This window comes from Garra rufa, chromosome 21, assembly GCF_049309525.1.
Source record: "Garra rufa chromosome 21, GarRuf1.0, whole genome shotgun sequence".
NCBI lineage: Eukaryota > Metazoa > Chordata > Actinopteri > Cypriniformes > Cyprinidae > Garra > Garra rufa.
The window spans coordinates 39,576,324-39,590,217 of record NC_133381.1 but is presented as its reverse complement, the minus strand read 5'-3'; the positions used below and the strand labels follow the sequence as shown (position 1 = coordinate 39,590,217).

Here is a 13,894-nt window from a genome sequence, read left to right as displayed (position 1 = left end):
AATACTGATAATAATGCTAATACTAATGATAATAAAAAGTGGTGTTGCTTATCTGTTGGTGTGCTTCCGTATTTACACACCCACAACGGCGGTACATGTTGCCATATTTTCCAAAACACCCTATGTGTGTTTTTGTAATAAAGTACAATGTCAGTGCACCTCAGTGCACTCTTTAGCCTAGGGATGTTTTGGAATGCATTATGTAAATCATTAACTATTGAATACGTTCTGCTTTTTATTATTATACGACCTATTTTATTGTCAAGACATGGCCACCCGTGACTGGATAAAACCTGAAAATGGCTAGATAAAAATGTGTTCACTTAATTTTTTCTCGTGCTTGTTATTTTTTACCTTTTATGTGTGACTTTTGTAGGTTAGTCAATATCAGCTTAATTAGGCGAGTGTAAATATGCCAGCAGTCATGTGTGAAAACGGTCTAAATCTGGCACGTTTGTCCTCACAGGGGGATTTTTTTCAGAGGATCTGGCGCCCTGCCGTCGGTCGGTCAGTCAGTCAGGCAGCTGCTGTTCTTCACACATACACACAAGAGACACACAGGTCTGAATGGTGAAAGGAAGGTAAAAGCGGCTACAGAATCGCCTTTTACAGCGGAATGTTCACTCGAAGGGGTTATGGAGACGTCAAGAAATCTACACAGAAAGTTCTGGACCCAAAGAAGGATGTTTTCGCGCGTCTGAAGCATCTGCGCGCGCTGTTAGGTGAGTGAGACTCTGACAGGACTGAAACATTCACAGACATATTCCCTTCAGCACGAGTTTATCCTTATTAAATCAACTGTTTCTTGAGTTTAAACGGTACTGAGATGTTCAGAAGGCCGTTTGAATGTGAAACAAGGGCTGTAATGTGCTTGTTACACCATTTGTGATCGATAATGTATGGATTGAATGATTAGCGCTAGCTAGCTTATCGTGCTACATCAACAACAGACCTGACAGCTTGTTATGTGTCAATATATATACAAAATATAACAGCAGACATGACACACTGATCTGTGTGAATGTATATATCAAATATATAAACAATAGCCCTAATACACATATATGTCTGTGAATATATTTCGAATATACAAGCTACAGATCTGACAGTCTGTTATGTGTGGATATATACCAAATATATTAACAAAGTATATGTCTGTTGTTTATATTTTCGGTGTTAACTCAGACATATGAGGTGTGTCATGCCTATTGTTTATTTATTTGGTTTATATTCGCACATATCAGACATGACACACTTATCTATCTATATAGTTATGAACAGTGTTACGTACTGATGTGTTTGGAAATATATAGATACAAAGTATATAAACGATAGATATGATACACTTAATATATACACAGTATTCAAAAACAACAGACATGCCATGTCTGTGAGTATGTATACAAAATATATAAACAATGGACATAACACATTTTCATGTTTGTGAATATACAGAATTCATGAACAACAATCCTAATTTGTAAATGTATACAAGATATACAAACAACAGACATGACATTAATATGTGTGTGAATATGCAACAATTGTTACTGAAACGTGTGGTAATTTGTAAATTATATTAATTTAAACACATTTTCCAGTAGTAATGGTTTTCTCTCATTGCATGTGAGCTTTGTATCAAACACATTTTTTTAAATAAGTGAATTAATCTGTGCTTAGTTGTGGCATTTATGACAATGTAATGTGTGTCAGTGTCTATGAGCAAGTGTACTGAGTTTATGTGATAAGAGAAACAGGTGTAATAACACTTCACATACTTTGATGAGCTCAGTGTCTGAAAATCACCTGTGTTCAGTGCGAATGCAATGAACTGCTGTGAACTGTTGCTCAGTTTCAAAACTTCCAGGTGGTATTTTTGTGCACTGTCAGTGTTCGCTCACCTGTGATGACTGACTCAGAGCCTGCATTTTATCTCCAAAAATGCTAGTTTGGTTGGCAGCTCCCTGTGTTTTTAGATGCATGTGAAAGTTTTTTTGTTTTACCTTTTAAATTTCACTTCTGAATTTTTATTTATTTTTTTTGCAGGCTGTTTCAGTTTTTCACTCTGAAATATATGAAAGTGAAATTTAAAGCAGTCTCACAGGGTTCAGTCTTCATATAAATAGTTTGTCCATGCTTTTCCTGCTGACTCATTTCTGGTTCAGAGTCAGGACAGGTGAGCGGAGGTCAGAGGCCAGAGGATGCTGTCTGAGACTTCCTGTGTGCTTTTGTAGTCATGTGTTAGGAGCTAGATAAAACTGGTCTGGTCTGCCGTCAGCTGTTATTAGGATCTCTGTATACTCTCACCCGGCTGCAGTGTGACATTGTCCAGTGTTTTTATAAAAGGAAGAATTTCCTCTCACATTCTGCTTCCTGTGTGGACAGGAAATGAGAATGAGTGATGGAGCTGCAGAGAAAGGCCATTAGTAGCCTGATTTAATTTTATTTTTCTCACTTTTTTGTTTTATCCTCTGTGCTATTTTTTATTTATTTTTTATTGATTTTAATTATGATTCGACATTGTGTGTTGGATAATGGTTATTTTCAGGCATAGTTAATGAATCACATGCTGACAAATCTGTCTAAGCAGTGTCGTTTTGCCCACTAAAGGAGCTGGCATTTTAATGCCGTTGGCCTAATTGCTGGTTCCTATAAAAGCAGTGTTTGCAAAAAAATGTTGTTTTATGCAACGTGAAATGGTTTAAATATTAGCTAAAGTTAAAAGTAAAATTAGTCATTTTTGCACCCAAAAGTAAAAAATTATCAAGTGTCAAAATTGGTAATAAAAAAGTGCATGGCCTCTGTAAACTGCCTAATGTTTGGAAATGGTTAATATCGAAACTGTTTGACTACAACCCTGTTCCTAGAGATCTACCTACTTGCAGACTGTAGTTCCAGCCCTGCTCCAACCCAGCTCTCTGTAGTTACCAAGTGCTACCTAAGAGATTAATTAGCTGGTTCTTAATCTTAATCTTAATCTTTTATTAAGTAGTTTGGTGCAATCTTTTATTATTAAGGATATATCTATTACACATATATGCAAGTGAGTTAAGGTCTTAAACATGACTGTTAATGTCAGTAAGACTGTCAATCATTTGCCTTTTATGACAAGACAAGATTAGTTCAGAGTGTAAAATGTTTAAAGAGGATATGCATATAAATGTATTTTAGCAGTGGGGATGCAACCATGCTACAATGAAAAAAATCCATTCACTCGTTTTATTTAATCCTTAAAAAACCTAAACTGTCTCAATTATCAAGTGTTTAGATTTTTTTTTTTTAATTTTTCTAAAAATAATAATTAAGATGTTTGCACTTACATATACTGTATTTAAGGAGTAAGGACAACGTTACTACTCAATGTGAATTTTAGCGTTATTACACAAATGTAAACAGCAACAGACAATTGTGTGCCTAAATGCACATTTAATTCATTACATGAAAAATCGCATACAAATCATGAAATTGTGTAATTGACACTTGTTTTTCACATTAAGTTCCCGCTGAAGGATCTGCAGTTGTCTCACCTTTTCACTCCTCCTGAATTTTACTCATGCACTGAATATTAAACCATTCTTGAAAATGGTTTATATTTTCACAATATGTGAATCCAACATAAATACAGTACAAAGAGATAATTTCTAACTTAGCAGAGGCTCTTTTAAATTGCATTTTAAAGGATTTTTTTCCCTTTTGAATGTCACTGTTAGTGTTGTCAGAGGTATCAGTGTTCTGGTACCAATTTTGGGTCAATTTGGTTGATAGGCGTTTGCTTTCAAATGGACCACATGCTCTATGAAGAAGGTCAAAGTGCTCAGTATTGTAGCCAATGACAAGCATGTCTGTTACTTGTAAACACAATTGCCAATCAGGTGGTGTTTAAGCTAATTAGAATCCACTTAAATCACCAGAGGTTTTGTTTGATGTGGGCTGATCAATTTGCAAATAAAACCAAATGTTTGAAAAAACAATGTATAAAAGTGAGATGAGGAACATTATGTATTTTGCCACATAGTCATTACCTAGAAATGGGTAAACAGTGGAGATGTGCACAGTGACTAATTTCATTAACGTTTCAATGGACATTTTGATTAGTATAAAAAAAACTGACATTCAAAAAACAGTCTGTTCAAAATGATACATTTAAAACAAACTTACATAATCTATTAATCAAACATAAATGTGTACATATATACATATAGTCTTGGTTCAAACTATACATATTTAGAATACAGTGTACACACAATACAGCTGTGATTAGTTCAGATCAAGCTATTGAACACTTGAAGTGCGAAAGCACCCTTACTCGTGTTTTATATTTTACCTATGCACATAGGGATGGGCGATATGGCCTAAAATCCATATTGCGATATACATTGCAGCCTCTTGCGATAACGATATATATTGCGATATATAAATTATAATAGAACCATTTCAGAACAGGTTACATAGACCCTTAGGAAAGCCAAACTGCAATTTTTTTTTTTTAAAGAAATAAAGCAAAACTGTAATTAAACAAAACAATGTTGCAGATAAATAAACTAAATGTAGTGGTAGAACAGATTAGTCGTGTTACCTCTCTTAACTGGAACTTTTGCCCCACACACTCTACAGAGTATATTTTGCTGCTGCTCGTCGGACGGCTTAAAGCCAAACCACGTCCAAATAACAGATGTTGCACCCAGAGCCGCTGCTTACTTTTGTGCCCCCTCTCCCAAATATTACAGAAGTAAAAATAAAATAATAATAAAAAAACACCTACTATAGGGGCCAAAATAGAACTTTATTCAAATAAAAGTAAATAGTAAATGCATAAATAAATTGTATCATTTATAAATTACAATTGTAGCTCTAGAGCAAAAAATACAAACTAAAATTACACTTTAAATAAAACAATTAAAAATGTGAAATCTTAATAAAATAAACCATAATAAACTGAAATAAAATCAACACTCTCATCTGCTGGAGCTTTCCAAAGTTCAAAACTTACAAAGGCACATCTGCTTTTTCTTGAGGCAAAGTCGTAAATGAGCTCTTCATATGATAAAGCCTTTGCTATTTGACAATAAAGCAGACAAGGGTTATGATGTCCACATATTTTAGTTGAGGAAATGATAGGAAAGATTATGTGGATATTTTAATTAAATGTTTGGTCAATATTAAACAAGGAATTCGATCATCATGTAAGTGTAACAACTGCATTTACCAGGCCTTTGGTGCCCTTTTCAGGCATTTCTATTAAAATTGTAATGTAAACTGTTAATTTTGTATTAGATTATGTATTTTAACACTGTTATTTAATGACACACTATATGGTCATTATTAATCAATAATCATAATTGCCATAATTGTTTTAATATAATGCATTTAAAGTCATTTTGTTTACTTAGATCTGCCTGTATTCATATTAAGAAAGATGCGTTAGTCGTGAAATTATTACCGACATTAAAACACATTATTAATGTCGACAGAATAATATAAAGTTTCACAGGATTATGAAGGTACCTGAAAGTGACGCACAGGCTTCATTTTGGGCTTTTTTTTCTTTCGTTTCTCGGCGCCGAAGTGTTGATGTCTATTTCCAGGACCAGGCATATTGTTCATCAATTATTATCATCATTTTTGGCCAAATAGGCAGCCGTAAACAGAGGTGAGAGCGCGTTGCGGCGCAGATGCTGCGCGTCATCACGTGTGCTTACAAGCCTAGTCTGCGTATAGGGAGCGGCGGTACTGGTTGCACCAGTCTTTTTCACGAGCTCCTCTGTTTCGCTGACGCTTTCAGCCATGTTTATTCAAGATGATGCGTTGCAGCCGGCTGCAGCTCGTTACTGTAAATTTCGCGGGTAGATTGCGTCATCAAACATGCATTATCGCGATAGTGCAATAGAATTAGAATCTCTATCGTAGGCCAATTTTGTATCGTTTATATCGCATATCGTTTATATCGCCCATTACTATATGCACAGTTTGAAAAAAGTATACAACAGTTATATTTTTCATGCTGCTATACTCACTTCAGAGTTTTGGGAGTGCAGGGCTTGACGTTTTCCTTTTTTTGCTCATAGGTTGAAAAATTATATAAAAAAACAATAATGAAAAAAAAAATGAAAATGTATCAAATAATTGGTCAAATCATGTATTTACCTTAGTAAAGGGATACAAGGTGACATTTGCAACAAATTTAATTCATTTTATTCATTTATTAGAATACAAAAGTTACACTAGGTTTTAAAATATTTAAATGCAGGATTAAATCTGATATTGCATTTATTGATGCGATAGTATGTCAAAATAGATTTATGCATTTAGTCTTGTAGTGTTTGCAAACTTATCAGTACACGTCTGTATTTTTTGACAAATATTAAGCGCAGGTGTTGCTGGATTTTTCTTTGCTTTTATACTGTTTGTTTCCATACACCTTGTGAATTGGTATTGTTACGCCAAATTTGTCTTTATTACTGTATGCAAACTAACGGGCAACATTTTAATGTGTTATTTACTTTATTTTATTATCATTAATAATTAACTACTTTATTTAATTATATTATTTTCACAGTTAAAGCAGTTAAATAGTTCCAATAGTTCAGGCTATGTTACCGTGAAGTTATATTTTCAGCAGTAGCCATGTTGTGAGTGCAGGTTAGAGGCATAGAGCTGCTGTGTGTGCATTCAGTGGTCATGCGTGGTTGAGCATGGTTGAGCTTGATAATTGCAGCAGCACCTGATCACACACAGTCTGTCTTTACTCTCTCCACCAACCCCCATGACCACTATCACAGTGACAGGACAACAGTCAACACCACAGTCCAGGTCACAGGATGACCCACTCCAAAGGCTCTAATCAGCAGTGGAGGGGGAAAAATCGTTTTGGTTGTAGTGCATGGGTGAATATTATGCATACTTTATGCTGTTTTTCCACAGGGTCATTTACATTTAAATGTAACTCAACCTCAGTAAGAATACAAAACTGTTAAGAAAGAAGTAGGTTCACTCGCAACATAAGCTGTAACAAAATGTTTTCATGCATGTGTGTGAGTGTATATTTAAGTGTTGCATGGTAGTATCAAACCAGCCTCAAAACAAAGGTGCCTGGCCTGCTAATTAATAATATTAAATATTGCACTGAGGCTAAATCCAGACCACATTTTATAATGGTCTGGATGAAATAATGAGAAAATGTCAAAAAACTACTCACACCAACAACAGAAAATAGTTCAGATAGTAATGCAAACTGCTTTTTAGTGCACTTAATAATGATGATCTGAGATCTATGGGCTTTAAATGGGTTTGGGTTTGTTGGAGCACAAACAAATTCCAGTGAACTGTTCTGAGACAACTAAAAGCAAATCCAAAAAGTCCCTTTAAGGCAAGTCTTTCACTCAGTGACCATTTTTTAAATGCCTTTCAGACAGCTTTTTCAGTCATGCAAGTACAGTTTCTGTTTCTTTGAGTGGGACAACTTCAAATTCTCCACAGCTTACCTTAAATCTCAAAAAGCTTTTTTAACTAGACCAGGCAATGCACATGTGCAGTCCTAAGCGTGCATCTCAGAATGCTGATTATTTCTATAGTGATCAGAGCTTTTAACAACAGCTGCAGTGATGCAGTGACCTTACCAATTAGCGATTGGCTCTTTTATTTAGGGGGCAGTACTGTTCCGCCATATTGTGCATTGCATTCTCCCATTAGTAGGTAATAAGTTGTCGATTTCCTGAAAAAATGTTGGCACGTAAAAATTGGGGCTAGAAATCCTGCAGTATGTGCCTGACATAAGACATGCTCAGAATTGCATTATTATTTCTGTATGGCATTTTAATATTCACATACAATCTGTGTGTAAACTGTAAATAACAACACCTGTACTATTCTCCAGATGGTATGTGTGACTGGTGCTGTACTGCAGTATATGTAGGTCATTGCAACAGCCCTACTGCACAATAATTAAAAGCCATACATTGTCTTCATCTTTTGTCTTGTTTTTTTATTAAATATTAATAAATGTGGTTAATTGTGATTCAATCAGCATATCGTAATAATTTTGTTTAAAATGTGCATGGAAAATGTGATGGATTTAGCTGTACAAGATTAGCTGAGCACTTGTTTCCCTGTACAAGGTTACCAGGAAGCTGATTTTAATCTATTTCCATGAGTTCTGCATTTACATGTAAGTTTGAATCATGCAAATCATCGTCTGGCCTTCGTCCTATTCGAAGTCCCTGCAAACCTTGGATTTGGTTAAGGACAGACCTGCATCCAAATCCATCCATCAGTCTCAAGGCCTCAAATGTCCTACCAAGCATGATTTGATTATTATTTGCTAAATATAATTGTGTCTTTTACTGTAACACTTTACTGAAATACTGACAGTTATGCTTTTAAAGAATTGTTTTTTTTTTTTACTCTTAAAGTCTTGAAAATCCAGGCTTAGACTATTGGCATGAAGTCCAGATGGGAGGAGAACCTCTGACTGACATGTAAAGTAACTAACTACAGTTAGGTTTGTTGCTGTGTGTTGTTGAGGGACAGGCAAATCTGAAACTTATGATAGAACCACAATATTACAGCAAAAACATCTCACTTACAAAACACTATACCGCTCTTTGAACAGTAGAAAAAGTAAATTAAATCTTGGAAATGTATAGTGCATTGGCCAATCACCAATGTTTTAATAAGATCAACTGATAGCATTCATTGATATTTAAAGTAATATGCATGCTAATAAGCAACTACTTAATAGTGAGAATTGCTCCCTATACTGAAGCGTTAACATCTGCCCTATAGTGAGAAGTCATTGGTAACTGATTTTTTTCATGTGGCGTTTTGTTATAATGTGGCTGTGAATACTCTGAAAGTGTAACACCCTGTCTGTTAATATACCTCACATCAAATCTGCTGCTGTTGTATTTGGAACATGAAGTACTTGATTTTGAGGTTGACAAACCTCAATCAAATCTTACAGTGCGTTGCCAGTTCTATTGTGAAAAGGGACGCTGTACAGGTTTGGTGACTTCAGAAAATATCAGGAGTGGCATGCTTCTGCTGTTCCCAGTCTGATGACAACTGTGCTCACAATAGGTTGAATTTAGGGAACTAATGCTGGAGGAATAGAGGGAGTGGTATAGAGCACCCCTCCTGTTCCTGTTCAGCAGGCTGTGGTGCCACTCCTGTTCATTATTTCTGTCCACCCAGTGCTCAGGTGCCTTTTTTATCGGTATAATAGGGACTGTTTTCATCTGCGTGGCTTTAATGCAAGAAAGATTAAATGTCAGCTAGCATTAAGATTCCCTCTTTTAGGAACATAGGCTTTCAGTGGTTCTCAAAAGTGATTGAAAGCAGTTTCTTTGGTGAAACAGAAATGCTTGACTTTTTGAAATGCTTCTTTTCCTTGGTGTTATTTTCCTTTTTGCTTCTGGGTGGATCTAACACTCAAAGCAGAAATATCAAAAAAACTGTTTATTGTCTGACAGATGGCTGCTTTCTGACTCTTGGACTCCCATACTTGTGCACATACTCTGCTTTGTGAAGAGTGTTGCATGCTGCAGAAAGCTGCATGTGTGAACAATTGGTATTACTGTAAACTGGTATGCATGTTGTTTGTCTTAACTTGATTTTAAACGGGAGGGGCAAAAATATGTCAAATTATCTGAAGTCCTGCATGTAAAAGATATGCCACTTTTTATTATGTTGTTAAAATAAATTAAATAAAAAATACAGGGATGCACCGAAATGAATATCTGGAATCAGGCATGCGTTATAATAAAAGGAAAGGAAAATGTTATAATAAATGTAATAGTAGAGCTGTTGTAATGATTGATTGTGTCATTGTTTTTGTTTTACTTTTTTATATATATATTTTTTTATTTTACAGAACAACAGTAAAATTACAATGCTAACATTTATGAATGTTACTACTCACCTTGTTGTCATCCAAGATGTTTATGTCTTAGGCTGATGATACACAGGGCAAAGTTTTGAACAATTTTGCTGGGCAACTTTTTTTGATTAATGTTGCTTGGGCACTTTTCCATTGAGAATGGGTAACAAATTTCTATCTGGATAATTTAGATTGGTCATGGGTCCTGCATCTTACCTGTTTGCCCATTGATGGGAACATTGGCCATAGTTGCCTGGCAACATTGCTCTAAAAGTTGCCCAATGTATCATCAGCCTTACTTTCTTCATTCGTAAAGAAATTATGTTTTTTTGTGGAAAATGTTTTAAGAATTTCCCATATAGTGGACTTATATGGTGCCCGCGAATTTGAACTTCCAAAATGCAGTTTTGGAATCATCCTACATTGCTGTTTTACCTTTTTTGTAAATGACTTTTGACCTTTTTTGCACGTTTACTTTATAAAAACTGTGTCTGTAGGTACTTCTGCAGCAATGTAGGATGAAAATTATTTTTTTTATTTTTTGACATACCCTTACTATATTAAACCGGAATGCACAGAGTGCACGCATAGCTAGACAAGACAAGGATTTGAGGATACAAATTATAAAAATGTTAATTTTATTTTATAAAATGACCAATTGCTTTGCTAGATAAAACCTTTATTCCTCAGTTAGGATCGTTTAAAGCCCTTTGAAGCTGCATTTAAACTCGCGGGCACCATAGATGTCCACTATATGAAGATAATTCCTGACATGTTTTCCTTAAAAAACAATTTCTTTACAACTAAAGAAAAAAAACTAAATGTCAGTTTTTGTGATTGTCAACCGCATTGATAACTCGAAATGTCCCGTTTACACAGCAGCTTACAATATAGTGTCCTGAATACTGTGTCTGAAACACAGTGACCTCATAAATGTGGCTAATAAAGCATTGTGATAAGTCATATCTGCTCAGGCATTTCCTTTCTGGAAAAGTATTGTTGACATAAAGTGAAAATAGTGTCCATTGATTCCTCTTTTGCAGCCTTGTAAAATGTGAGGAAGATGAACACTACAATTTATTAAAAAATATATATCTAATAATAATAATAATACAGCAATATATTTGCCTTAATAGATCATATAAAAATAGTTTTCGGTCCTTTGCTTAACTTTTTTTTTCTAAAATAGAGTTGTGAATTATTATCTGTAATGACTTTGAAACTAAACAAAACAGGCGTTGTAATATTGTTTATTTGTACAGCACGCTTTACTGATGGATTCAGTCAATTGCTTCAATTTATCTCTCAAATTGCTTTTGCCTGCTCTTGGTCATCTTATTGAACACCACAGCAAATTTGCTACAAAATATGAACAAAAGCCTAGATTAAATCTGTTCATCATCATACAAAGCGATGGTGTTGTATTGCATCATTAGTTTCATATGGATTGCTTTCCCAATGTCTTGCATGAATGTATTGCTTGTGTGGACTTCCAACAAATGGACAAAAATGATAACAGAATATTAAAAATATTTTTCTTTGTGTCCTGGAGATAACCTAAAACCTTTGCAATGACATGAGGGCGAGTAAATGACAGAATTTCCATTTCTTGAGCAAACTATCCCTTTCACAAATGGCTCAATACTTGTGATCGGATTACCTGAGAGGAATGTTAATAGCTGTAAACTGGGCTCATCTATTCATTCAGACACTGTGACTTCAGTAAAGAGCCTCTGAGTGTTGGGAGGGGAAGTTAAAGTGCCATAGGTCTGATGATTACAAACCCGGGAGCACGTGACCGACACTACTGTTGTTTTGTTTGACTTTACTACAAGGTCAGCGGGACCTTGAAACGAAGCATTTTCTTCTGCAGGGAGATTCCCCTGATTTACCAGGCTGTTTACCTCATGAACAGCAAACAAACAGGCATGTAATATTGAACAGTTATTGCTTTTAGAACTGCTTTTGTTATTGAGCTCATTGATGTTGCAGGGCTCTTTGCTGTCAGACAGGTGAAGGCCACACTCGTCGATCACAGCTTTACATGTTTTCAGATGCTTTCAGCAACTCGTGCAGGAGTTTGAAGAATGGCTTCTAGCTGGCATTGTGATGAAAGCGGTCTGAGGATGAAGAATCGATTATTTGTGTCTGAAAGCTGATGCCGCTCCAAGAATCTATCAGCGTTCAGCGTGGCTGCTGCTCGCTGTATTAAAGTGCTGTAAAAGCCATATAAGAGTTCACCATATCTTTATTGCCCTTTGCGTTCATATCTGTTTAGCTCCGGCTGACAGGCATGGATTTGTTATTAACCCCTGTCACAGTGTGGTCAAAAGCTGCTGCCTCTGCCTCTGTCTCTCAGTTTACTTAATAGTCTGTTGCAGAAAGACTCTCCCATAGAGCCAGAGCACATGTGTGCTGTAATGTTGTCATTTTCTTCTGGTGTATTATACTTTTTTTTTTTTTTTTTCTCAAACAGCTTTTATTTGTAATTAAATGGCGAGCTGAGAAATACTGCTGCATTTGTAAATATTTTTCTTTAGGGTGGGTAATATGACCATATGTCACAATATGTCTGCGTATAACCATTGATGCACAGATCAAGAGGTTCGCATATTCAAAAAATTTATAGGCAAGTGTATCTGCATCTTACATAGAAAATATATATATATATATTGTATAGAATAGTACAATAAACGACTGACGTTTTTAGTGCACATTTTACTTCATGGTGTAGCCTATTAGAACGCTAATCCTTGAATTCTAATCCAAAATTCAAGATATGGGAAAAATGGCCCTGTGTGAGTTATTGTTTTATATCATATGATGTATCATACGAGCAAAAGTGTTTTTCCCCCTGAAAATCAGCACAAATGTGACAAATTTATACAACAATGCAGTAAACAAGAAGTGAGTATTGAGTTACATTACAGACAGAAAACTGTGTCAATATTTATTGTTTCTGCTCTATTTTGCCAACAGAAAATAGACCAAACAAAGTCACAGTCTCTGAGCAGCACACAGCGGTGTTTCGCTACTGAATGAAACCATATTTTTGTTTTGTATTTCATATTTCAATATCCTATTAATATTTACTGATTAAATGGGACAGTTGACCCTAAAAATGAAAATTCTGTCATTGTTTACTCACCCACCCTTTTCAGTTATTTATTTAACACACATACATACTTCCATTCAAATGTCTTTGCTATTTTTGCACATTGTCCGTCTTGTATACTTGTATATTGTTCTTTTTATAATATGTATTGTCTTGTCACTGTCATTCTGTAGCCCTGTCGAGCTTCTGTCACTAAAACAAATTCCTAGTATGTGTAAACATACCTGGCATTCTGATTCTGATTAAACACAAAAGAAGATATTTTGAAGAATGTTGGTAACTAAACAGTTGACAGTAGCTGCTGAATTTCATAGAATTGTCATAGTTTTTGGATTTGTGCGTCATGCTGCCTTGCTTCCCATGAGCCTCCATATTGGCTTGCTTGCATTTAGTAACTTCAGTCCAAAGGGTGTGTTCTCTCCCAAGTTTAATCAATGACTCAGATCGGTGGCTTATTTATTTTTTACATGAGAAGGTTTGGTGTGTAGAATTGCCCAGTCTAACCCCAGTCTGTGATTTTGAGCCTGAGAGTACTACTTTGTTTTCAGTGTTCGATTACTCAGAGAATCTGCTCACTTCGAAAAGATGTTATTTTCTCCTTGAATGCCCTGCTCTGAATTTTGTATATGCCCATCAGGTCTTGCTGTAGGTTTTATTTTTCTCACTTTCCGTTCCCATGTGGTAACTTAACAGATGCTGCTGGGCCTATGGTCATGCCTGCAGGAAACAGCCGGCTTGAAACATACAGCCCATTAGGAAACAACTCATAACTCATTCTGCAGAGTTAAGCACTTTGTGTAAAACATGTCATCAGGTTTGTGTTTTGTAAAATTAGATAAATCAATTTTTTTTGTGAGAAGCAAGAGGTGTTAAACAATGGAATTGTTAAATAATTTTTGGCCTTA

At 35.4% G+C, this 13,894-nt stretch overlaps 1 protein-coding gene across 1 annotated transcript in view; it reads left to right on the top strand.

Annotated features, from left to right (window-relative positions):
• The first annotated feature begins 523 nt into the window (after nt 1–523).
• ralgapa2 (Ral GTPase activating protein catalytic subunit alpha 2) overlaps nt 524–13,894 on the top strand; it is a 159,208-nt gene continuing 145,837 nt past the window's right edge. Inside the window, exon 1 of the mRNA XM_073826619.1 lies at nt 524–722. Within this exon, the coding sequence (XP_073682720.1) occupies nt 617–722 (106 nt within the window). The 5' untranslated portion in view covers nt 524–616. The remainder of the gene's footprint in view (nt 723–13,894) is intronic.